This window comes from Varanus komodoensis, unplaced genomic scaffold (assembly GCF_004798865.1).
Source record: "Varanus komodoensis strain SLA01 unplaced genomic scaffold, ASM479886v1 scaffold54, whole genome shotgun sequence".
In the NCBI taxonomy this organism is placed as follows: Eukaryota; Metazoa; Chordata; class Lepidosauria; order Squamata; family Varanidae; genus Varanus; species Varanus komodoensis.
In genome coordinates, this window is record NW_025336142.1 from 336212 (window position 1) to 361672 (window position 25461).

The 25461-nt window shown below is 49.2% G+C and overlaps 1 protein-coding gene across 4 annotated transcripts in view; it reads right to left on the reverse strand.

Moving 5' to 3' along the window:
- The window catches only part of NSD2 (nuclear receptor binding SET domain protein 2), a 59035-nt gene that overhangs the window by 16933 nt on the left and 16641 nt on the right, over nucleotides 1-25461 (reverse strand). For 3 of the 4 annotated variants that reach the window (XM_044448274.1, XM_044448275.1, XM_044448277.1), the window contains 8 exons: nucleotides 21595-21760; nucleotides 20460-20626; nucleotides 19675-20157; nucleotides 14676-14820; nucleotides 13704-13781; nucleotides 12272-12390; nucleotides 8196-8277; nucleotides 6784-6899 (listed from right to left, as the gene is read on the reverse strand). In XM_044448274.1, coding sequence (XP_044304209.1) covers nucleotides 6784-6899; nucleotides 8196-8277; nucleotides 12272-12390; nucleotides 13704-13781; nucleotides 14676-14820; nucleotides 19675-20157; nucleotides 20460-20626; nucleotides 21595-21760 — 1356 coding nt within the window. The remainder of the gene's footprint in view (nucleotides 1-6783; nucleotides 6900-8195; nucleotides 8278-12271; nucleotides 12391-13703; nucleotides 13782-14675; nucleotides 14821-19674; nucleotides 20158-20459; nucleotides 20627-21594; nucleotides 21761-25461) is intronic. The other variant, XM_044448276.1, reaches the window with a different exon arrangement.

Below are 25461 nucleotides of genomic sequence, written 5' to 3' on the forward strand. Positions count from 1 at the left end.
GCGGCTCGCTTGCGGCGGGCTCAGGCTGTGCAGGGAGGGGGCAGGCGGCTCAGACATGCCCCCGCCCGGGCCAACCTTCGGAGGAAAGTGCGCCCGAAAAGCAGCCACGGCTACTGCCGGCTCTGTGTATGGAAGCCCAGCCCAGAAGCCCTTTCCTCGTCATCACAGGCCTTTCCATTTCCACAAAATCCATCTTGCTGATAACCGTCTTCCACCGCTGCAATCTCTCTGCCAGGCACACGGCCTCTGATTCATGGGCTGCAGCATCTGAGTCACTGTGCCGCCACGGCCTTCGGCAAGACGGCGGCAGCACTCCTGTCTGCTCTTGCTGCACTCCCCCCCACCCCAGGCAGGAGAAACTCTGCAGGAAGAGGGAGCAGGTGGCATGCGTGGCCCGGCAGGTTCTGCCTGGAAGGCCCCCGACGTCCTGCCCTGCTCCCGTCTCAGCAGCTCATCGCTCGGGCGCAAAACTAGCAGCTCCGGAATCGCTGGGACCCCATCACCCAGCAGGGAAGGAGCAAAAGAAGGCAGGGCTCCAGGGGAAAAGTGGCCGCACCCGCACTTCTGCTTGTGGTGGGGAAAGCAAGCAACAGACGAGCGGAGCGGCTTCACCGCATGCAGAGTGCAAACCACATGCAAGAGCCACAGATTCACCAGCGGCGCTCCCTTGCAATGCCTCCTCCTTGCACCTACCCAGCGCTGAGTCAAAATTGGGCTGGCGCTTTGCATTTTCACGATTTTTTTTTTAGCCCTGACAGCTGATCTCCCTGATCGCAAGCTGCAGAATTCAGTCTTCTGTGCACTGAACCAAATAAAAAGCAAGCAAGCTACTCGGGCTTCTTAGATTGCATTTCCACATAACTGTCAAGGTTTTCTTTCTTTTAAGCAGAGGCACCCCCCCTAAAAAGGCAGGTCCCGGCACACCGGCCACAGACCAAGTATTACTTTCCTTGTGCTCCTGCAGCCCTGCATGGGACCTCAGGGGAGTCCGGCCACCCACCCCAGCTGCCCCCTCCCTACCCCATCGACCGACGGCTCCCACCAGCACCGGTCAGCCCAGGCAGCCACTGCTAAGGAGTGAAGGGCTTCCCGACCGAGGCGCGGGGGCAGTCAGGGGTGGGGGCCTCCAGCCAGAGGACTGCTCAGCTGGGGGCCTTCCCAGGGCAGGCCGCGTGCAGGTGCGCGGGCGCAGAGCGCACGAAGGAGCAGGCAGCGCTGCGCATCCCACACAGCAAGGGGGCTGGCGGGAAGGCTGGGGGCAAGTCCCGGGCAACCGAAATGAGGCTGCCAAATGGGCTGCCAACGCGGCGCAGAAGGCGGGCGCCTTCGCCGACACCCCCCTTTGTGCACAAGCAAAACCACACGCGCCTTTCTTTTTGTCTTACACTAAACGTTCTTTCTAATCCTTAAAGTATGTTTCCTTCTGAAAAGGAAAATTGCTGAATTACGGGAGCTCCCCCAGGGCAAAATTCAAGTTCACAACGGCGTGACAATTTTTAGCATGTACACAGCACTTTTGACGCATCATCAGCCCTGCTGGGAGCCGCCTGGAGACCATCTGTGGTGTGTTCAGCAACACGAGCCGTGTGCGTGGCGCTCCCACCTGCTCTGGGGGCAGGGGCAGGGCTGGCCCACCGCCGGCCTGGAAGGCGACCACTGCCAGTCGAGTCCGCGAGCCAAGCGAGGCAGGGAGGTGGGCTCAGAAAGGCGTTCCCGCTTCCTCCAGGGCCAAGAGGGCAGAATTCGCCTGTTCTCTGTCCATTTCTCTGCGAGGCTGCGGCTCCAGGTGACACCCGAGGGGCTCTGGCCCGGCTACCAGGTACCCGTCTGTCCATCTGTCTGTCTGTGTGATAACCCATGGTCCCTCCTTTTGCCTTAGAAGTCAATGAGTGCCAGCCATTTGCTTCAGGAAGCTGCTGCCCTTGGGCTTTTCTGCCGCTCCCCTTTTGAAGTTAGTTCCTGAGCTGCTGCGCCAGGAATCTGTGGTCATCGCAAATGCAGGTAAGATCCCACTACTGGAGGCAGCTTGAAACAGACCAGAATACTAAAACCCCAGGGCTCAGGTAGTCAAGATATCTGAAAGCTCAAGCAAAGGGGTCTCTGCAGGAATCTTGATTTTCCACCCCCCCCCCCCAGAACGGGCCCACCACAGTGGATGCCGCATACCAGGAACACCCAGTTCCATGGCAGCCAACTCTGCATCAGCTGGGAAGCAGTTCCACGCTGTGCAGGGCATCCTTTTTCTCTAAACGGCTCGACTCACACTCTCATTAATACCAGTGAAGGCAACTCGAAGGAGGAGGATCGCAATGGCCAGGCCAAGCCCCGTGCCCCGTGCGTGAGATGGCTGCGGGATGCTGAAGTGTGGTGCCCGGGACACGACGCTGGGCGCCCTCGGTGAGCAGGGGCCCTGCTGGAAAGAGCACTTCCGCAACTGCACGTGGTTTTGGGCATCCACTGCTGCTCCCCAGCACAAAGTTCAGGTGAGGGAGAGAAGAACGGAGCGCTGAAAGGGAAACGGAAGGCACAACCGGGGCGCTCAACGCAGAGGTGAGGACGGGGCCTCGCCATTCGTCCCCGCCTGGCTCCAAGTCCAAGATGGCCAAGGGTTGGCTAGAGGTCCAGGGAAAAGGTGCTGAGAAGAAGGACGGCCTCGGACAAGGTTCTCTGTGGCTCTTCATTCCAGTGAAGTGTTCTGTTTTACACTCCAGAGGCGCTCTGGGAATACCAGGGGATTGGAAGGCTGCCCTGTATTCTCAAAATACGGGGGAAGAGTTCCAATTCTAATTTCATAGCAACAGCCTAGAAAATCCGTCAGTGTGAACAGAGTTCCTGAGGTCCGAAGAACTGCTGCGGACAAGGGAAGGCTGCACTGTGACTTCAGAGCCACCCATGACCTGCTTTCTCGGCGCGTCTTTGGCTAGCCATCCCTTCTAAGGCAATGGCGAAAGGTCCTGATCCACTGTCCCCTGCCGAATCAGGGCCAGTGATGTCTAGATGAGGGGTCACAGCTGCTGTGAAAACAATAATAGGGAAAGTAATATCCTCATCTAGGAATTACTGTGACCTCGTGTATATCATCTACAGCTTCTCCTCCTAGACCAGGGGTCGGCAACCCGCGGCTCCGGAGCCACAGGTGGCTCTTGAACTCCTCTGCTGCAGCTCCGTCACTCAAAACGCGCGCCGGCACAGCCGCCGATCCGCTCGAAGCTCCACTCAGGAAGGCAGCGCTAGCTAGTTAAGTAAATGAGCTAGTTAAGCAAATCGCTACATTCCTCTGCTAAACAAGCTTCCTGCGGGCTCTCATGTTACACGAAACCTGCTGAAAGGATTCTCTTTGTCCCAGTGTCATCTCCTTCATCTGAATGTTAAAAGCTGCGCTTGGGACCTGTCACAGTTCACAGCACTTGACTGTTTATCTGCGAATCAGTCACTAAACACACCTGTATCTCCTGCATCCGATTAACTGAGCTCCAACCCACCCCCCGCCCTGTAGGCCAACCATGGATAAATCGAAGAAAAGTTTCTGAAGAAAACCAAACGTTTAATGGTATGTGGGTAGATTCATTTGCTTTTACTGCTGACAAACTTATGGGGTTTGCTGTTTGATGCATGCAGCCCTTTAGCACTGACTCTGACTGTTCAGGAAGCTGTTCTCCTATTCAAAATATATGAAAGGAGTCCTACTAGTTTATAATGCAAGATGAAAAATAACAGTTTTTAGTGACTGAACAAGAGCTGCAGCTAAATCATAATGAAGATATACATAGCATTAAGGTAAAAAATGATATATGCAGTGTGATCTCCATTTCAGATGTCAAAAGGGTTTTGCGGCTCCGGTGTTTTCTTTTGTGTGGGAAAGGGGTCCAAATGGCTCTTTGAGTGTTAAAGGTTGCCGACCCCTGGCCTAGATGCTCAGTGAGATCAGCTGTATCTCCCAAAATAACCTGAACCCCTGGAAAAGGTAGGGTTCCTCCAGGACGGAAAAAGGACCTAAATGAAGGTGCACCAAAAAATCATGCCCAGGTGCAGTGCACCAAGAGAGAGAAAAAGCCAAAGCCGTTCACCTCCCAAGACTCGTGCACCCGCTCTGGGGGAATGCAGATTCAGACTAGTTACCGTGGAAACGCAACTGCTTCCCCAACAGCTTCCCCATCCAACCTGGATCTAGATATTATGGGGTAGGAAAGCAGCTGTCATGATTCTAGATCCTGGCTGGGAAGGATGGCTAAAGTTGCACTGCCAAATCTAATTTGCACCGTGTTGAATATTCAATTCAGTATATTAAAATAATTGCCTAAAACAATAGCAAAGATCTCAGATTATCTTAAAAGATATTCACGGAAGGCAGGTTTCCTGTTTTCCCCCCAACAGCCCCTTGTGGCTTATCCATGAGGTTCAGGATGGCCCCCGTCCCTGAGAGGGAGGGGATGGGAAGCCACAACCTACCCAAATTTTCGGGGGACCATGCCAGCGTGTTTATGCTGCTGCAGTAACGATGACGCGGCATCTGCGCTTACAACGTGTTATCTGACAAAGGGAACTCATGCAAGTGGCATCATTGCATGATTTAAGAAATAGCCTCTAGGTTTACCTGAATTAAATGGCAACCTTGGAATAGTCCATGCTTAACTTTATATACGAATGATTAAATGTAAGTGCATTAGATAGGTATTCCGCAACTGTTCACATGCAACACCAAGCAACACTATGATGTTAGCTTTCTTACCTTGCTTCATGAGTAGTTCCATGCGCCACCACATTCCCTCCATGTGGCCACAAATATCCCATCAGTCCCTGTGGCTGGGAATCCCAGGGTACACCGCTCCCGCCCATCCCGCCCGCCTCTCCCCCCGGCAAGCTCTCAGCCGGCTGCCTTTTCTGGCTTGGCTTTCTCCTGCCGCTCTAAGGAGCAACTGCCTGCTCGCCTGCCTGCTCATGAGGAGCCCGCGAACACTCCCTGCTGCCGCCTGCTCTCGCACACTCATGTGCAGACCGCACGCCCTGCCGGGGGCTGCCCCCTCCTGTGCCCAGGAGCACAGAGGCACCTCCATGGGAACGTGCGCCAGGAGGGCTGGAGCCCCTGTGCAAACTGTTGCCCACGGGAGCATACGTCGGCCTCCGCCGGAAACGTTTTCTGGCTGGCCGGGAGGGACCCACTAGTCACGACGTGTGAACGCAGCCACTGTCTTAGCTGCCTTAGTTATCTGCATCCATTCCACACTGCACACTGATCTAAACGCAGGGCTTCTACAGCTGTATGTGATATTCTTTCACATGGAACGATGGGATACTCTAACAGAACAAGTTACAAGCTATTCCTCCTCCTCAGGAAGAATAGTAGTTTGGCTTATTTTACCCAGCAACACGTCTATTATGAGGATGTAAAATAAGCTCATGGAAATGTTACTGTCAAATGTAATGTTAACTTATTAACATTACTGCCAAATGTAACGCTAACTTGTTTGAAGCAGCGAACATCTTCAATTGTACACCCACTGAAAATACTGACCTGAACCATGAAAAATGGTTTGATTAATCTTTTACCTTATTTTACAAGTACCTTTGACCTTGATCATTTTAAAAGATAAGGAATCTGATACAGGAGAAAGTGAAGCAAGAAAGGTGTCATGAATGTGGGAGGAACTGCATTTCTCAGAATGCTGTTTCGGGTGACTTTGCGTGCCTCTTCCTGAGTATTTGGTATGAGGAATGCTTTCGAGGCGACGGTTTGGAAGCAAGCTGCCTGCTGAGCGGGACAGTTTTCTCTGAAGCACCTCAGCCAAGCATTGCTATTCTAACACTGAACTTCCCTGTTTCACAAACTCGAGGCTCAGAGAGCAGAAAGGAACAGAAGCATCGTTCGCCCAGCCCTGTCACCACCTGGCTCATTCACCAGAGTCCTCCCCCCGCACAGACTGGCCTAACAGAGCTTGGATTTGCACTGCGCGGCAGCGGCCACAGTCAGCTGATGGGTGAATGGGGAATGCTTTCTAGGGGGACCTGCTTTTCCCTGAAAGCCGTCCTGCCGGCTCCTGGCTGTTTAGGTGCTGCACCCAGGATGGGTGCTTGATGCACGCAAACTCTGGCAAGTGATCCCCCTTGCAGGTTGAGTGAAGCACCGAGAGGGTCACTTGGCAAGACAACCCCGCCCCTGGCGACACAGGCCATCCTCAGTGGGGACCCTCTGGGGCAACCTGGGCCGTGCTCAGCTCAGCTGCAACCCCTTTTGCTCTGGCTCTGCTTGCTTGCAGAAGGGGGGCAGTTTCCAAAGACCAAAACTATTTACCCTAAAAAAGTTAAGGAAAGCACACACACGCTTTGCATACGCTTGTGGAACAAAGAGGGGGTGCAGAACAGGCACTTTGGGGGAGCTCTTAAGGGTTTGGAGACTGGCTATCACTTCGGAGAGTGTGAAAAGTAGACTCCGAGAGTAAGGGGGGGGGTCCCACCTCACAAAAGGAGCTGTGATCGGAGTGGGAAGGAGAGGTGGTACCGGTTCCAGAGCATGGGCACCTGGTGCAGGAGCAAGAACCGAGGGGGGAGAGCCAGCCCACGGGGGGCCCAAGCGCCCATCAGATCTGCGGGGCGGCTGCTGCGCTATGCGGGCGAGCCCGCTCCCTGCGGCACAAGCCAAGGGGGCAGCGCTTGGAGCACCGCCCGACCACGCTGCATGTGTTGTGCTTGATCGGCTTTCTAGAATATGCCCTTTTTCAAAAAAGTCACACCTAGAGTTTATTTATGCTGGTTTATCTGAATGCTACTATTCATTGCTATTTTTACCTCATTCTCAGTTAAGGAAGCTGTAGGAGACGAGCTTTTGCTATAGGCAAGCTGTGAAGATTCGGCTGCGGAAGCCCGATTTCGCTTCTTCAGTGGCTTACATGCATCTGACAGACCTGTCGTTGTGGTAAAATAATTTTTGTTTACAAAGTGAACTTGGAATTCTAATATATTTCCTTGAAGTCAGTAGAAAACATTCTCTCATATGTGTAGGGTTGATTTACATTGGCCTTTTAGACTCCCACAGTATTGAACTGCAAAACAAACATCGGAGCACGGTGTTTTTAACAATTTAGAAATATTCCAGGTAAATAACTTTGCAATTGAGCTCATGTATTTATGACATTTGTACCTCACTCTTCTATGGAGGTTGGAGTAGCACAAGGAAGATTTTCTCCGTTTTGCCAAAAGGTGAAACGGAAATTTCAAAGAGCATTTCTTTTATTTCGCTGTTTTAAACGGGTTGGGACAAGACCCTCCACTGGCGGAACATGCCGCACGCGACCCCTGTGCTCCTACTTGGCTCACAGCAAGTTCCACTGAACGTTACGAAGCCCAGACTGCACCAATCGCACCTAAGCATGTGATGCACAGCTGGGAGAGGGCCCCTTCCCCACATCTGACTCCCCCTTCGTTCTCTTCCTGAGCACTTGAAAACGCAAACCCTGAATGAGTGGCAGCAGCCTGGAGAACGGACACGCCCCGTCTTCTCCTCCCCTCTGTGCTCCCTCAGGAGCTGTACCTGAGCCAGGGGACCCTCTCGCTGGGTGGGAGCCTGCAGCTGTGGGATCTGGCAGAGGAACGGTCTGATCAAAGACTGCATGTCACATTTTCTCCAAGTAAAAAAGCCACGCAAGGGTTAACCTATTTATGTCGCAGAAGGGGAATTCCTGTTCCAAAGTCTACAGCATCAGGACCGCATGAAGCTGACTTCAGCCTGCGGATCCTCGTGCCACGGTGTAACTGCAAATCCGATCAGATGCGTCCCTAGCTAAAGGTGCCTAAGATCAGACTGTGCATCTCTACTATGTCAGGTATCAGAGAGTTGAGCTCTTTCCTTTTTGACTAATCCTCCTTTCCTGCAATCTGTCTGTAAAGCGGTCGAGGTCCGCAGTGTGGTAAAGGACAGCAAAACATTTACTTGCTCTTACCACTATGCTCTGCTCCCTTTCCGTTGGGCTTGCCTCGCACTATTAAATGGTGCTTTTGTTCACCAGCTGCTGCCTTCAAACTAGCAATATGAGGAGGAGATAGTGACCAACAACGGCAATACAGGAAAAATCCAACTCATACCGGCATTCCAGACACGGCCACAGCGTTTCATCAAAAATTTAGCTGGCCACCTTCAGCAAGGAGAATTTATCATGGCTTAATTTAAAATGATACATCAAAACTTATTCTAACCACATTACCTGACTGGTTCTTTTGTGAAGAAGTGGTTTCTGTGACCTTAGCAGAGTTTGTTTTTGCTGTTTTGTCATTGCTTGTCTCCCTCTGTTACGAAAAAAACAAAAGCAAAAACGAAAAAATAAAAAATCCTCCTAATTGGATAAATGTGGAAATTATTCCAGGGCTACTATTACCAGACAAAGGATTTTGCTTCATTCATATTGCTTTTTAAGCACAAAATCAAAGCAAATGCAATGGCAGGAGAAAAAGCCCCCCACTCAGATGGACTCTCTCAGTAAAATGCACTATCTTTTAAAACAATTATTTATTTTAAAACAATCCATGTAAAAGTCTTTCAGTTTGCAGTCAGAATGGTGTCACACTGATCTCGTTTGGCCATAAAACTCAAGTGGAAATCACACAAGGTTTCAAGAGCAGAGGGTCATCTGGCAAGCACTGCACTTGGGTCACACACACCATTCCTCCAGTAATGCAGGGAGCTAAAATTTTCATTTCCAATTGCCGCAGGCCACATAAACTACGTTTCCTAAAACATGAGGGTCAGCTTGACTCTGCATGCATTTTAAAGACCAGACCATTATGGAAACAAAACTAGTTTTACCGAAAGGGCACAAAAAACATGCAGCAGCACCTTATCCCCGGAACAGAATTGAGTTGCTTTGTACTGCCAGATGTGTTCCTAGAATGACGGCTTCTCCTCCCAGCCACAGTTCATACAGTGATTTAGACCCGAACGTGCGCTGGGCTGGCTGAATAAAGGCTACATGCATTGTGTGGGCCCGGACAAGATCGTGCTAGCACCACCCCATGGCTGCTGCCCCGGCAGCGCAACCGACCGCGCCCCGCCTGCTTCCCGAGGCCGATTCCGGGACGGAGGCCACCCCAAGACTGAACGGAGAGGAGACGCGTGTCCAGACTCGTCCGAGCAGCCGCCTGTGCTTGGAGGAGCGCGATGCACCGCCTGGGGCGGCACCATGCCTTGCACGTGGCTTGTGCTGCTCGACGCACAGGGCAATGCTGGGGCTCCCCATCCTCCCGGACCCTTGGGCGCGCTGGGGAATTTAAGAAATCCCTGCGGGCACCACCGCAAAATGGCTGCCACAGAAGACAAGGCTGGCCACGCAGGGGCTGCTGCCACTCACCTGCCGTGTCAGTGGCAATTCGTTTCAGGAGGGCTGCAAAAGGGCGCCCTGCAGGTCCTGTCCCCCCAGGCATGCCCAGACGTGTGGGCACTACTCTCCCCAGCCTGAACAGACTGCAGGATGTCCCCCCGCCTCAGCCCTGGGCTCAGCACTCTGCTCCCTGCAACGGCTAGAAAAAAGGGCAAGGCGGAGAGCAAGAGCAAGGCTACGGACTGGGAGGAAGACCAGCAGCGACTAGAAAGAGGGAGAGCAGAAGACCAAAGAGGCTGGGCAAAGAAGCCGTGGGCTGGAGGTTGGGAGAGCAGGAGGACCAGAGCAGCAGAGGCCTGTCTGGGCAGAGGGCAGGGCAGGGCAGGGCCGGAGAGGAAGAGGTCCTTGCCTTTTTCACGGTTTGTGTCAAACACCCGTTTTCGAAGGGGCCAAGGAGTAGTGAGCTTTGCTGCTGCTGCTGGAGGCCCCTGTGCTCAGGGAAACCTCAGAGGACCTCGACGAAGGCCCATGTGGGAGGCAACTGCCTCCTCCCACCCACAGTCCTGAAGGACTCTTGCTCCCCACTCCCCAAAGCCAGAAGCCAGCCTGCTGGCTCATCTAATGACTTTCCTTGCAATTCCAGGAAGAAGGCGAGAGACTACCAAACGGATGGCAACAGCTCATGCAGGGATCGGGGCTGGAGTCCGCTCATGGCATTCAACTCTTGAGATGGCCAAGATTCCTTAAGAGCTGAAACGGGCAGCTTCCGAGTTAATGCTAGCAGGGGACTCCACTGCCACCACCCGGCTAAGATTCCTTCTGCCCCGGTTGGGGAGGACTCCCCCAGGTTCTGGGCAGGCAGAAGCACTCGCTTCCCTCACAAGAAGCAGCCGCACTAGGAAGCCTTTGCTTCGGATCACAGAGAATCCCCAGGGCTGTCTTCATAACCTGCTAGGCCTTTGGAGGGAATTCCCACAGGCTGGGCTCAAGGCGCTCCCCTTGCACACCAGAACCCTCTTGGGCTTATCGCAAAGCGGAGGAGGGGAAGGGGCCAGAGGAACATGGCTTACCATGCAGAGAAAGGTCATCTGCAGCTGGCAGAAATGGACTTCTTTAGGGAAACAGTGGCAAGTGCCCAGAGGAACGGGCGGAGGAGCACCATCAAGTGAGAGGATTCGGCTGATCCCTGCCCGAGGCGTCTTGCCCTGTCGGTGGCTCAGCTCCCCGGATTCGGGCAAGTGGTGGGCTTGCTTGTCCAGTGATCAGTGGGATGGAGCGAGTCCTAGGCCAGGGCACAACTTGCTCTGCCCCGGGCCTGGCCTAGACCTGGTTCCAGTCTGCCCTCTGAAGTGACCCACGGCGGCTCGATTCACCCACGGGATGGGCATGCTGTGCCAGACACCAAGCAGCCCCTTCCTCAGAGGCCCTGCTTGCTGTGGCTTGTTCTGCAAACCCAGGCAGCAGTGGGTACCCACAAACAGGCTATGTTGGGTTTTAGGGTTTGCACAGTAGAACGAGGCAGAGCAAGCCGGGCACCTGCTGTGACGCAACAGGTAAGTAAATTAAGCCGAGGTATTCTGTTGCCCTGTGTGAACAAGGCCAGAGAGTAATTAGCAGAGAGATCCCAAATGGGGTCTTCACCTGACGTGAAGTTTTGCTCAAGCAAAGGGCAGCCAAGCGAGTCATTCTCCTGATTCTGCACTGCCTTGAGCGAGAGCGCAGGGCATGTATTTACACTGAAACCATGCCAGGTCTCTGAGTCGCCAACAAGAGCAGTGAAAAAACCCACCGCAGTCCTAAGAGCAAAGAACAGAAAGATGCCAAGAGACACTGTGGACCAGTCCCGACTATGGACCTGCCAGCCCGTCGCTCATCGCCCACGCAGGCAGGCCGACGCAAGCTGCATCCATCTGATGGTGAGCAGATCAGCCCTCGCTTTACTAAAAGCCACTGGTGTTTATAAGAAAGGAATAAGCACGTATGTTTTCCCAAGCAGATGTAACTCAACATACTTTACAGATGATCCTATATTGTTCCCACGTGCGCTAAAGCTCTAGGAACCTCAGCATCAAGCAAACAATTCGGGGCCCTGCTCCTGAATATTAAATCAAGTTGGTCCTCCCCACCAGGAGGAATTGATAAAAATCTGTTCGAAGGCCAAGCAAACATCTGCATACATTGTCACTTCACTTTGGCCAACTTGCTTTAAAGGCCAGTATGCTAGACAAAAGTATCTGACTGGATCCAGGCTTCAGCTGGACCAACTCTACTCAGATGCGGGCTTCCTCATCCCCTCCTTTCCACAGCAGCCCCGCTGCACCCTGAAAATACCAGACAAGAATCAGGGGAGCCTGCTGAATTCACTTGGAGCTTGGTGTGAGAGACAGGGGGTCCCTAAAAATATGTCAGACAGCTGCCAAACGAGCAAATGTGCACAGCATAGCGGAGTCAGCTTTTTCTGAATTTTCCATGCCTGCAAAAATTCTTGCTTGTAGGCCTGTTAATCGCTGCATTTCTGTGCCTACCCCAGTTCGATGAGTGTGGATTACTCGATAAGGAGACAAGAGGAGGATCAATGCAAAGATTACTGCCCCCCTGGAAGCACTGCACATCCATGGCTCTCTAAGGCAGGGCAGAGAAACTGTTCCGGGGGCACTTATGGCATTCTTCACCAGCCCAAGACATCCAACACCCCACACTTCATCTATTGTCGCTCTCGCAGCTTTCTGAGAGCTAATATCCTGTGTAGCAGAGAGGTTCAGAAAAAGATAGATTCACGGATGCATACAAAGCAAATGCTTGCACTTGACTATCAAATGCCAGAGTTGGGTTTTCAGAAGAATCTCAAGACCATTTGCTGCACTGGCTAGAGGAAAGCAAAAGATTACAGAAATTCTGACAAACAGAACAGGATAGCCAAATCGGGTGCTCTATAACATACCTGAACAAGACAACAACATAGTTACCTTCCGATAATTCTTTTTATCCATCCTGAGCCTTTTCCTAGGTGCTTCCTGAACTTCAAAATCTTCTGTGGGTTTCTTTGTCCTCTTTATTGGTTTCCTTTTAATTCCATGTAAGTTACCTTGGAGCAGGGGATGGGGGAAACTTACATGAAAAAGATCTAAAGCTCACTCAGAAATTATCTTGAACTGTTCTAGGAACATTAATGCTCTAATAAATGTTAACAATCCTTAACAACCTGTGGATCACAGCTTTAATTATTAAAACTACTTTTACAGTACACACTTCTCATGACTAAGCTTAAGTGCAAATCAATGCACTGTTATTCTGCAAGTTAACATTATTATCTGGTTTCAAACCATTTACCAATGAATCCATACTTTGAAGTCTGATTCTTGCCTTGGAGTCATTTCTTTTACGAGTAAAGCTTAAGTTGTCACACAATGAGGAGGTATTAACTCTGTCTGTAAGATCACTATGGTGACAGAACATTCCTCTTACATTTCACGAGTAACATAGCAGTACATGTAGCATGTGAATTTATTTCGTGCAAGCCCCATTTTAAATGTTTTGTGACAAAGCCTGAAAAAAATAAAGCCCATGAAGAAATGTTTTTAACACTCCCCATATTTACAAGGTGGCGGGGGAATCAATTTAAAGCCAACAAATCCCACGTTACAGGGCTCCAAGACACAAGATCGGCTGCCCACTTATGCAGCCTATTCCAACAGTTCTGCTCTGGAACATCAAGAGTCTGTGTCAAAAAGGCCAGCTTCTCAGCAGCCTGGACTGAGAGGGAAAAAGGAATCGTAGAACCTTCCGCCTCCCAGTCTCCCATGCTGAACTGCGGTATTTAGCTGAGGAGGCCAGACGGCAGGTCTAAAATGGAGCCAGAGAGTAGGATTCGACTGCTTTGCGAATTGGCTGCTTCGTGGGCAGTTAAGGAATTCAAGCTGCAGGATAAATTTCATTACCCTGTAACCAACTCCAATAAAACTGTTTCTAATTACAGGAAAATGCTACGGGTATTTGTTTGGTCATGTATGGTATCAACTAGGAGGCTTAAAAATACAGCAGCCATCTTGTTATAAATGCCAATATTTTCTGAACGTACCTTGACATAATCTATACTGGCACAGAAGTTATTTTGCAGACTGCTCAAGATATTCCCAAATATGAAAGACATCTTGTATAGATTGTATCGATATGGAATAAGCAATATTCTTTTTAATTATTTTGTAGGATGAATCTATCATAAGGTTCAACAAAAGTCAGCACTACAGCACTCAGGTATTTAATTCAGGATCCATAAAATTTCTAAAGCCGAAGAGCACAACATCTGAGAAGAATGATGATTCGTAAGCAATTACATGAAAGGCACACTTAAAGATTACTTATAACGAATCAATATTACACAGCACAGATTTTAATTACTTCGGGATCTCGATCTCCTTTTAGGCGATTCTTGAAACACTTTGCGTTTCGCCTCTCCCATACTCTTCTGTGACGAACCTTGAGAGATACAGAATGTTGTGTAGTGTTGTTTGCGTTTTTTAAAAACTGACATCCAAATATTTTACACATTGAGACAACGCTGTTAACTTTCCCACAAGATGTTATTTAACACACAGATAACAAAACTGACTGCACTTTTTATACATTTTTCCAAAACTGACAAACCTGTCAAACACATCCTCATTCCTTTCATTGCCCAAAGCAGCAACCCATGGGCTTCCCATTTCTGCAGTAATCTAACCAAATTATGGTCCTAAATATACACTGTATTACTGCTCTGAAGACTACTACTGATAACGATCATAAATATTATCCCTCCAGTTTTCTTCAGACATACTGACTCTTCCAAATAATTTTATTGCCATATATCAGGATAATTAAGCAAAATAGTTATCTAGATACCTAAGTATTTATCTGGCCAAACAAATTCCTTGTAGATGCTTCAGGAAGACAGGAACAACTTAATTACTCATTTATAATTTGGAAACATGTGCTAATAAAGCTATGCCAACAGCTATGCCAACAAAGGGAAACAGGAGTACAAACTACACTATGATTTTAAAATCACCTCGAATGAGAATATGTAAATTTAAACCCTAGGTGTGCTTCTCCTAATGGTAGCTGCTTATAGACAGGAAGGGAATGAGAAACCAGCAATACCTAAACAGCAGGTTTACACAGAGCAACTTTGCAGAACAATGATCAAGAAATGCAGACGCCACTGACTTTATTGTAAAGGCTGCATTCGCTGCAATCAGCACAACACACCAAAATTAGACGTGTGGAACAGCAAAGGCTGCCCTCCCTACAAGTCTCAAACGGGGTGCTTAGTTTAACGCCACTACATATATTAAACTGAGTTAGAGCAAACTAGCACAGTTTTACGTTTACCAGTGTCTTCTTCAGGTTTGGGAGAGGTCACTATGGCAAATTTTGTGTTATAGCGCGCTTTCTGTTTTTCACTAAGCATGTTCCACTGTGATTCCAGCAGCTCTTCGATTTCATCGCTTGCCGCGTCTGGATGTTCAGCAATCACCTGAGCAAACGTAACACTTGTTCAAATATTAGAGCGTAGATTTAGTTAAGACGAATGTTTTATTTCTACACGTTGTCAAGTAAGAGGTAATGGTTTTGTTGCTATCCTAGGGGAGTCGTAAGACAAAATACTTGCTAGTTGGTAACCACACGGGAAGAAGCAATATCCTTCAGCAGTGTGAAGTGTTTTTACTCTGATTTGGCCAGTTTTATCCCACCTTAGGCGGTTTTTGTAAGCTAGTCAAGTTTCTTGTATAAACAAAACTGGGGCACAAACCTTTAAATAAATACAGATATATCATCTTAAATTTTGCTAAAAACAAAACCCAAGCCCAAGCTCAATCCTCTGAGCTGCTACAAACAGACTGAGTTAAGAATCAGAAAAACCATGTTCTGTTATGTATCTAGGAGGCAGACTCAGGCAAAATTTTCATCTCTACCCATCTGCAAGAGGTGCAATTTGAAGGAGGACCATGAAGCACTTTTGGGTAGACTAAGCAGGGCTTAGTCGGGCTGGTTACCTGATGGGAAAAACAAAGTGGGACCCTACGAGCACGGAGCTCAATTGCAGAAAGAAGATGGGTTAAATAATCTCGTATTTACAGTATATTATTGTGATAAAGACTGTGATTTATATACACAGAACACCTTTGAAACTTGGGAAGTGTCCTAAAGGACAAAAATGAAAAGTATCCTAAAGGTTTTCAGTAAATGGGCCTCAATTTCCAGCTTCAGAAATGAAAGGAAGTGCAGCCTTTTAACCCTCAGCAAAACAGTTTTATCCAGTTAGAAGAAGAGGAGCGCTAGGGACACGGTGAGGAACAGCCAGGCTGCTTACCTGGCACGGCTGTTCCTTGAGGGGTCGGGCTCTGCACCCCCATGCTACCCTGCTGTCAGGGCGATCCTATGGCTCAGTGCTGGAGCGGGCGCCCCCCCCCCCCGTTGCAGGCTTACATGGGAGGGGCTCCCGCCCATTCCCACAAATCCCACAACCGAGGGGGGAGTCCTGCACGGCCCGGCACGGCCCAGGTGTGCTTGGAGGGGTGCTGTGCTGCCCAGGCCCAGGCGCAGGCTTGCTCATGGTCTCTGTGCACCACTCAAAAGGGCAGCTAGCAAACGTCCCTCAAGAAGGGTGCAGAAGGGACAGCCAGCCCCTGCATGGACATCCGGCCCGCAGTGCTTGACAACCGCTGAGTGCGTGACCGTGTGGCAGCTCTGCAAAGCTCCAGCAGGTCCATGCCCAGGAGGGCTGTGGGTGCCGCGGGTCCTTGGGTGGGCCGAGGGCTGTGTGCTGACCAGCTGGTGGGCTGGGGAGGTGGCGCTCGCGCCCAGGCTGCTAGGCCTTGGGTGGACAGAGGGGGCTACAGCCCGCTTTGAGGATGAGCGCAGCCCTCGAGTCCCGTGGGATCGGCAGGTCCCGTCCCAACAGGGGCGACTGGTCGTGGTGCCTCTGGCTCCAGCAGTGGCATCTTTCCCTGCGAGAAACAGGCTGATGAGATGGGCCAATGCACTGCCTCGATATGGAAGCTTCCCAAGGTGGTCCGGCTGGGGGTGGGGGGGGGGTGAACTGTCTTTTCTCCTCTTGGTGCCCATCTTGCCAGGCCTGGGTCTTTGTTCAGTACCAGGCACTCAGGCCGCTCTGGGGGCAGATCCGAGCACTCTGGCAGGACCAACTGGGCCGTGATCTTGTCCTATAAGAACAAGGGCTGATGGGGCCACGGTGGCCTGATAGGTGGAGACCTGGAGAGCGCATGCCAAAGCTGCACAGAGCCGCCATGTCACCCCAGCCAGGAGATGGCCTTCCTGGGACTGAGTCTTCCTTCTGGGATCCACCCTGCGTGGCCGTGATGATGGCCCTGCTGGACTGGGGATGCTGGAAGAAGGTTGGCGGCACCCTGTTCAGGGATGCCTTCAGGGGTGGAGGAGCCTTCCACGTCTGCCGTACTGTCTTCAGCACTGCCACCAAGCCCTTGTATTTGGCATGAGAGACATCAAAGACCGTGTCTGACGGGGATGCAGGGTCCTGTGAGCCAATGGTGGTGGCAGTGAAGAGGCTGTCGGGACCGGCTATGTTACCAACTCAGAATCAGGCACAAAGTCCTCTGGGCTCAGGGATGGGGAGGGTGTCCTCGTTCTTGAGCAGCTCAGCACCATGGCTGTTGGGGTCACACCTGGCTCACTCTGTGGCCTTGCACTAGTGCTGGTGGGAATGCTGCCATAACGATGTCAACTAGCTGTGCCCCGAAGTCTGGAGACCCCTTGGTGGCGAGGATCCTGGTTGTCTGCGTGGGATGGTCAGGAGCCCCCAGAGACCACTGCGGAGATGGCAACCAGTCCGAGGCTCCGTCCCAGTTGCTAAGTGCCCCTCTGCTTCTAAGAGCAGTGCTGGTCTTGGTGAGGCAGGGTAGGTCGCTTCGGCATCAAGCCGGTCTCTGAAGGTGCTGGTGTCCACTCCTGTCAGCACCAATGCCTGGGACAGTGGCTGGAATGAAGACTTTGGAGAGCTGTTCCCTAGTTCTCCCTCAGATGCCAACACGCCACAGGTGAGTCCTCCCTCTGCACCGAGAACTGCAAATGCTCCGCAGGTGGAAGTGAGCGATCTCTCAGCATCGAGGTCAATGGGGGCTCTCGCAGAGCCTTCACTTTTCCCTGGGGGCAGCAGACTTCTTTTTGATTCACTCGGAGACCTTCCTGGCCACACAGGTGTAGAACGATTGGCCTGATGTTGGGAGTGGCAGCTTGGCCGGGGCTCCAGCTGCAGCCAGCGCGGGCCTGGGTGATGCTGCCACGGCCTGGGCAAAAGGTCGTCACCCCTTTCGCCTCGTGGAACTGCCAGGCTGCAAGGTCTTCTTCCATCGTTCCACCTTGAATCCACCTGCCCTATGGCTGCAGGTGTTTTGTGAAGGCAGTCCTTGACAACGCGTTCGTTGCCCGGGCAGAGAAGGCAAAGGCAACGCCTATCCATGGGGGAGGCTGCTATCACAGTGTACACATTTTCAAAATGTCGTCATTGAGGCCACCATGGTGGATGGGGAAGGAGCAAGAAATACAGATAGAGTGGTTTGAGAAGGAATACAATGAGTAAAGAGAAAAGTGGAGAGAAATGTATACTTCTATAGAGATTATTTTAAGGGAAAGACTGAAAAGGGCAGGTTCTTGATGGGAAACAGGTATGCAGGTGGTTAAGTATGTAGAGGTAAGAAAAAGTGGTAAGGTCAAAGATCAGGTTTGAGGACAGAAGCACTCCCAATCCAGGTACAGTGGTGGCTGAAAAGGAACTGAGGGAATGGGCGAGCGCCCTTCCTGCATAAACGCAGGACAGGAAGGAGCGTGGCTCCTGCCCAACTGAACGCTAGGCTGTAGAATCTTCCCGACAGCAAGCTCCATCCACGCCAGCACAATGCCCATGTGTGTGATGCACAGAGACCACAAATAATAAAAATTATTTTCCTCCAGGCCCTGAATACTCATGATTTAAATTGCAAGACCATCCATGAAACAGCAAGACTCCTCAGTGGACAGATAATAGTGATGGTGGGAAACATTCAGACACTGTAGCTTGGTTTCAAAGGTAAACTTCATTTTCGTGATCATTTCATTTGTGCTCTAGACAAAATGACCTTGATGGATGTGCCATTTCGTGATTAAAGGTTGCTGGACTGGAGCTAAGATTTTGGATTCCAGTCTTCCCTGAGTTGTGAGGAAGAGGAGCCCCAGTGACAAAGCGTCAGCCCAAAAGCAAGGTAAGCAACTGAGTTTGGAGAAAGTACATGCTATGTACAGATCTCCTCGTATAGTTATTATCTATGCTGATTACCCAATGTACTCATTCCAAAGTCTCACATTTCTCACTGAAGCCAGGACAAAGGCACAGCCAGAGTGCAAATCCCAGGAAGGAACTGAATTCCAGAGAGGAACCCTAGCAAGAAACCAGAGGCCCTGCAGCCTTGCCCAAGCACAGAGCCGTACGTAAACAAAGCTAGTTAAATTGAACCAGGCTTAGAAAGGAAAAGGAAAAGCACCACTGTGCAGGCACAGCTGATGGAAGAGACTGCTTGCAAGCATACAGTGAGGGCTGACCACTGCAGTCTCAGGTTTTTAGGGCTACAGAGAAGCTCACAGACTAGAGGTCAGAGTGGAGCAGTCCCCGGTTTGAGAGGCCAACACTCCGCTTTCGATCACTCACACAGGAACTCGGCTTTCCAGACTGTATCCCTTCACATAATTGGCTACTCTTTGTCTTTTATCCCTGCAATGACCCCATCACCCCTATGTTCTCCCGTGAACAGAACATTTCCACCGGGGGACGGGGTGGGGGGGACCATTAACCAACATGCATTCTTAAGAACATAAGAAAAGCCACTTGGATCAGACCCTTTCCAAACGGTGCTTTGAGCACAGCAGGAGGGGTGGAAGTGTCATGAAACGTCTGGCCAGGCACATGGTGCAGCTCTTGGGAGCAAGATTCAGGGTTGGGATATTAGGACATTAGGATTCAGGATGGAGTGGTGACTTCAAATCCCGTAAAGCCAGGGCAAGTCACTCCTCCTCTGCTCAGACAACCCCAGATTTACTGCCAGGGCAATGCAAGATAATCTGGTATGTGATGTCTGAGGCCCATGGAAGGAAAAGTGGCACAGGTGTGCACGCAGGCACAGGTGAGTACTTGAGTGCAAGTGCACATGCAGGAGAAGGGCAGGCACTCGGGAGAATATGTGGCATATTTTGGGCACTACCAGAAGAAAGACAGATTGATACAACAAATAGAGCCATTCTGGCTGAGGGCGGGATAGAAATCTAACAAATAAACAACAAGGGAATTGAACTTTGTAATATAAATTCTGAAGGCACAAACCTCATCTCTGTGCTTCTGACAAAAGACCAAGAACTGGGAAACGGCGTCTCCCTTTCGGTTTCGTGGCGTGTGTGCAACAGCCCTTTTCCTACCGACAGGAGAGACTGTGCCTCTTTTGGTCTCCCTGTCTTCAAGGACTTTTTCGGGGGTGGTATTCTTAACAGGCTGGATGCTTTCTGGAGATTCTTCTGTTGCAAGCAATTTTGTTCTCCTCCTCCTTTTGGCAGGAATATCATATTCTTTCCTTGATTTCAAAGTCTGAGAAATGTCTTCATCCGTGTAAATTTTATCCATTTCCTCCAAAGATTTAACAACAAGACCTGCTTCCTTTGCCACTTGAGGGTTAAGAAGAGGCCTGCCCCGAACATAAATGAAGGTATATTTGGCTTTCCGTTCTTCTCCTCTCAAGGAAAACGCATCCTTTGCTTGCTTGACACCCATTTCCCACTGGGGGCGTAGTTTTCCTGAAACAGGTTTTAACATCTGTGGAGAAACAACATGAAATAGTTAAGTAAGACCAGGAAGGGGAAGGAAAATCTTATATATTCTAAAGATCAGCAGCCCCCTCTATTCATGTATTCCAATGAATATAGAAAAATAAATGTGTGGGAAAATGCTATTAGCAAAGAATGTTAATTTGGGCAGGGAACAATGATTTGCAAGGAAATGTGGCACAGTTAATGCAGTAATTGATGACATTCCTAAGTCCTGAACAATCTATAGTGCATCCTGGGAATATTCAGGCAGGTATTGTGGAAACAAAGATACATTGGAACAATTCTTACCTTTATTTTCTCCGCTTTGGTAAGGGAATTCTTTGCACTTTCTTGGCATAATTGCTCAAACTGTTCTTCCCCTTTGAATGGTACAAGACTCTTCTCAAACACCCAAGCGCGCTCGGGGGCATCTCCAAAGAACTGAACATGATACTGCCGAAAACTCTTCTTTTGGCCTGAAAATTACAGAAGGCACATTTTCATAATTTATGGCTTACCCAGAGATAGCAACATGCACCTACACAGAAGCAGATTCAATAATATGTCCAAGAATCATGCCTGACACCTCCCAGCCATTGCTTTTCCAAGCTATAATTTGATACAGTATTGTTTTTTTTAATAAAGATTTTATTAAGATTTTAAACTAAAAACACCAATCATCAAATACATCAGACGTACTGGGTCAGCCCCTACTACATATCTTTTTAACATTCTATAGTCATATTCAAATCAATTTATAAAAATTTAAAAACATCTTTAACTCTAAGCCAAGTCCCGTTTCTCCAACCAATCATAAAAAAGGTCCCAAGTTCGATAGAAGTGATACAGTATTGTTTTAATATTGTATCTTTTATCCCTAATATGAAGATTTAACACTGACAGAAGGGCAGAAAGAGATACACGTTTAACAGATGGGAAGTAAACAACAAACTTTTGGACAAACCTGGCTGAAAATTAAATGGAAGGGAAATGTATCTATTTGCCAGGGAACCACAGCAGGAGGCGCTCCAAAGAGAAGCTGCAAAAAGAGGTGGGGGGGCAACAGGACTTCCCCTTTCTAGAGCAGGTAGAGATGCAGAGCAACATAGAGGAGAGGAGGGGCAGCATCACGAACTATCAGTTCAGCACTCAAAATCAAGGGGGTTGCATTGCATTGCTGAGTGGGTCATTTTGTTCCTCTGCTCTATGGGGCGCCTCTTTTCACAACTGTTTTCTTCTTTACCCGCATTTTTCAGTTTTAGCTAGAAAACTGCGTCCTGGCAGCTGTGAACAAGGCAACCTTTATCCAGGCTCACCAGATCAATTTCCATGTATGTTATCTACTCCACCTCCTTGCTCCCTTCAGCAGACAAGGAAATTAAGCTATTCTCTGGGTCCAATAAAGCAGTAACTGCAAATGTGAAAGTATGGAAAAGGAGCGTACCGTTCAATTTTGTGAAGCTATGAAGAAGAGGGTCAGTCGAAATCATGCAGGGCCACCATGGATAGCCGGACACTTTGGACCAAACCAAGTCTCCTAGGTTGTACTTCAATACATGAACTTTCTCATCTTTTCCAGTAAGTAAAGAAGAATCTTCTTTACCAGGAATCTTTAAAAAAGAAGATAAAAGACAGACATTTACAAACTCTGGCAATTTAAATAACCATTATTTTTACCTTAGAACAAATGTGGTAAACTATTTATTGGATTTATCTCCCACCCTTTTTCTTACAAAGAACACAGAGTGGCTTACATACTACTCTTCCTCCTGCTCTCAATCTTATCTCCCGCAGCAACAACCCTGTGAGGTAGGCTGGGCTGAGAGTCTGTGACTGGCCCAAAGTCACCCAGCGGCCTCCATGGCTGAGCGGGGACCAGAAACCAGGTTGCCGGAGTCGCACACTCTTCACCACCACCACACTCTCTGCCTGGTTCACTGCAATTCTGACTTTTCTGCTCACATAAAGTCTTTAGTGCGCTACTGATGAGCAGTATGGAGACATGACTAATCTGGCCAATGGACTGATTAAACACACAGTGCTGAAACTATACCAAGAAGCGAATGGCATTTCAATGCACATAAACAGAGTCCCGTGCTGGCATGCCTATAAATACGTGCATGACTCGAGACTGCATTCTTTTGCAAAAGCAGGTTCCTAGCTCTTATGGAACCGAGGACAGATGCCCTGAGAGAAGAACGAAACAGCTGGACTCGTTCCTACAGAGAGGCCAAGAGCATACATTGTGTGTGACTGACACCTCCTGAGTATGCACTGGTTTGAGCAATATTCCAGAGGAAGCTAGGAAAGAAGGGGGGCGGCTTCCACCTCCTCCATGAAGGCCTTCCTGGGTCCCTGGGAAGAGTCCTACAGCTCCAGTACAGCAAGAGCTTACAAACTGCCCTTCCTAAAGCTTTTGGCTAGCAACAGACCGGCAAATATAACTGCATACATCTGGGTATTATTCCCTTGGTGTTTGCAACATTCAGCCTGCGAGCTCCAGTGGGAGTTCAGAGCAGGCCCAGAACCCTCCCCGCCATATGGTTACTGATCTAGATCTCCAGTCATGGGAGTCGTCCCACCAAGTTTCAGCAATACCTATAAAGTCATGTTGGCTTTAGATAGCAAGAGTTCGATCTCATCCTGTTTGTTTCCCATACTCTGGGTATTAGTGCATGTGCAGCCACTGAAGCCCGGTTTCTTTCCACCTTTACTGAGAGGACTGTTCTGGGTGTGAGTAGGGCTCATCTGTGCCTTGCTGCGTAAGCCTTCATCCACTGTTGCCTACAAATCCGTATCCTCCTCCTGGATAAGGCTCAGCTTAAATAAGCCCGCCTGACGGAATTCTTCACGCTGTGGCTAAATACATTCTTCCCAGCTATGGTGAGGTGCAGCCTTCCCATCACCAGCAATCCGTCTTCCAAAGAGTGTAGTTTGTGGTCCCAGAATCCAAATCTCTCACCTTTGTAGTCAGTTTCTGATACATGAAGGCTTTGAGGGCTCTCAGTACAAACTGAAAGCCACAAATTGGATGGCTTTCAACTCTAACCAGCCGATGGGTTTGGGTTTCCTTTCTAGAATATAGGCACTACCTTCAGAGGCTTTTTTTTTTTTGGACACTTATGGGCTATGCTGATGAATACTAGATCTGTTTGGTACTTTTCAGAGTTCTGAGAACATGGAGAGATCCAGTTATCGATCCTTGTGATGATCCCTGAGTTGCAAGGCATACCCAGTCTGTAGGTTGCTGCTAGTGTGTCTAACAAAATTTAGCCTACAGCCAACTGCCTCCCCCCCATGACGGCTGATAGCGCTGTGGTACTGGAAGCTTACAAGGAAAAGACTCTGTGGCTATTTTCTTCTGCTGAGCCTTCTCCTTTTTTGGTACAGAAGTCAAAAACTTGTTTTCAACCAGTCACAAGTACCCAAATGGTGTTATTCCTTTGAAAGGAATAATCAAGACAGAGAGCCTTCGGTGGAAGTGCTTAGAGCAGGTTAGTACTTCAGCGATCAAGGTTCTTGCGCACAAAATGGAAGACCCTGCAATTAATTAAGGGATTAATCATCCAGATGTTTGATGTTTTAACATCAAATCTGCTTGTGATCACCGCAGCCAGTGAAGGACTCCCTGTTTGCTCTGGGCATTCCAAACTTTGATGAAAAAGCTACCATGGAGGTCATGCGCTCTGCCACTAACTTCAGCCATTTTCTTTCCCCGTATTTACTTGAACCATGGAAAGAACTTTGTTTTGTGATTATTTGTTACCAATTGCCTGGCTTTCATATGTGTAGTAGTGTGGTTATACTTTTCTTTAATATTCATTATATATTAATATGCACTAACCCTAACCTTTTTTGGAAAAGGAGAAAGAATTCTTTTTTGCTCTGAGCTTTTTTTTTGGCTGGGGAGCAAATATGCTCTGCCTGCAGATATACTTTTTTTAATTGCAATGATACACACACAGAGAAAGCCTGTTACGAAATGTGCAGAGAAAAATCAGACTCATGTCCAGTATAAAACTATTGCTATATAGACTTAAAACAAACAAGTGATTCTAACCACAAAAGCAGGTTGCTTACCTGTAACTGATGTTCTTCGAGTGGCCATCTGTGCAGTCACACATATGGGTTCTGCGCCTGCGCAGTGCCTTTGGCCGGAAGATTAACAGCTAACGGTTTTTTGGCGGGGACTCTGCTCCCCCTCCCCCCTAGCAGTATATAAGGAGCAGAGTGCCCGCCATTTTCAGTCTTTGAAAGACCGACGTTCGGTTCCTTATAACATTGCACATTAGTACAAGAAGGGTAAAAATAGCGGTACGAGCTACAGGAGAGATTATAATATTTAAGTAAAAATAATCGAACCACCCATGACACCAAGAGGGGTCGGAGGGTGGGTTGTGTGACTGCACAGATGGCCACTCGAAGAACCAATCAGTTACAGGTAAGCAACCTGCTTTTCTTCGTCGTGGCCTCTGTGCATCACACATATGGGTAGAATAACAAGCTTACCCCAACCGGAGGAGGGAGGTGTCATCATCGAAGGACAGATGAAAGTACAGCTCTGCCAAAAGAGCAATCCTGTCTGGCACGGACATCTAGCCGATAGTGTTTGGCAAAGGTGCACGGGGTAGCCCAAATGGCCGCCTTGCACACGTCCTCTATCGGAACTCCCGATGCAAAGGCTGAAGAGGCAGCGACAGCTCTTGTGGAGTGGCCTGTTGGAGTAGACGGTAAATCCAACTTGGCGAGCTGATAAGCTAGGACAATTGTATTAACTATCCATTTCGAAAGGCGCTGAGAGGTAACTGGAGAACCCCTGTCGCGCTCCGAATACTTCACAAAGAGTCTACTTGAATGCCGAAAGGATTCAGTCCTGGATCTATAGAAGGCTAAGCAGCGGCGGACGTCCAGCATATGTAAAGATCTTTCTATTGGATTCGATGGGACCGGAAAAAACGCCGGTAACACAATTTCCTGTTGCATATGGAAAGAGGTAGCAACCTTCGGCAGGAAAGACGGATCCATGCGAAGAACCACCTTTTCCTTGTGAAAATTTAGAAAAGGGGGATCCACTCGAAGAGCGCATAGTTCAGAGGATCTACGTGCTGAAGTCACTGCCACGAGGAAGGCTGTCTTCCAAGAAACGAGGCGTAAATCAATTGTCGCCATGGGCTCGAACGGTGATCGAGTTAATGCATGTAGAACCACCGAGAGACTCCATGTAGGCATTAGGGATTTTACAGTGGGATTCAGATTATTTAAGCCTCTCAAAAATCTTTTTATTAGAGGTTGAGTAAAAAGGGAGAAACCA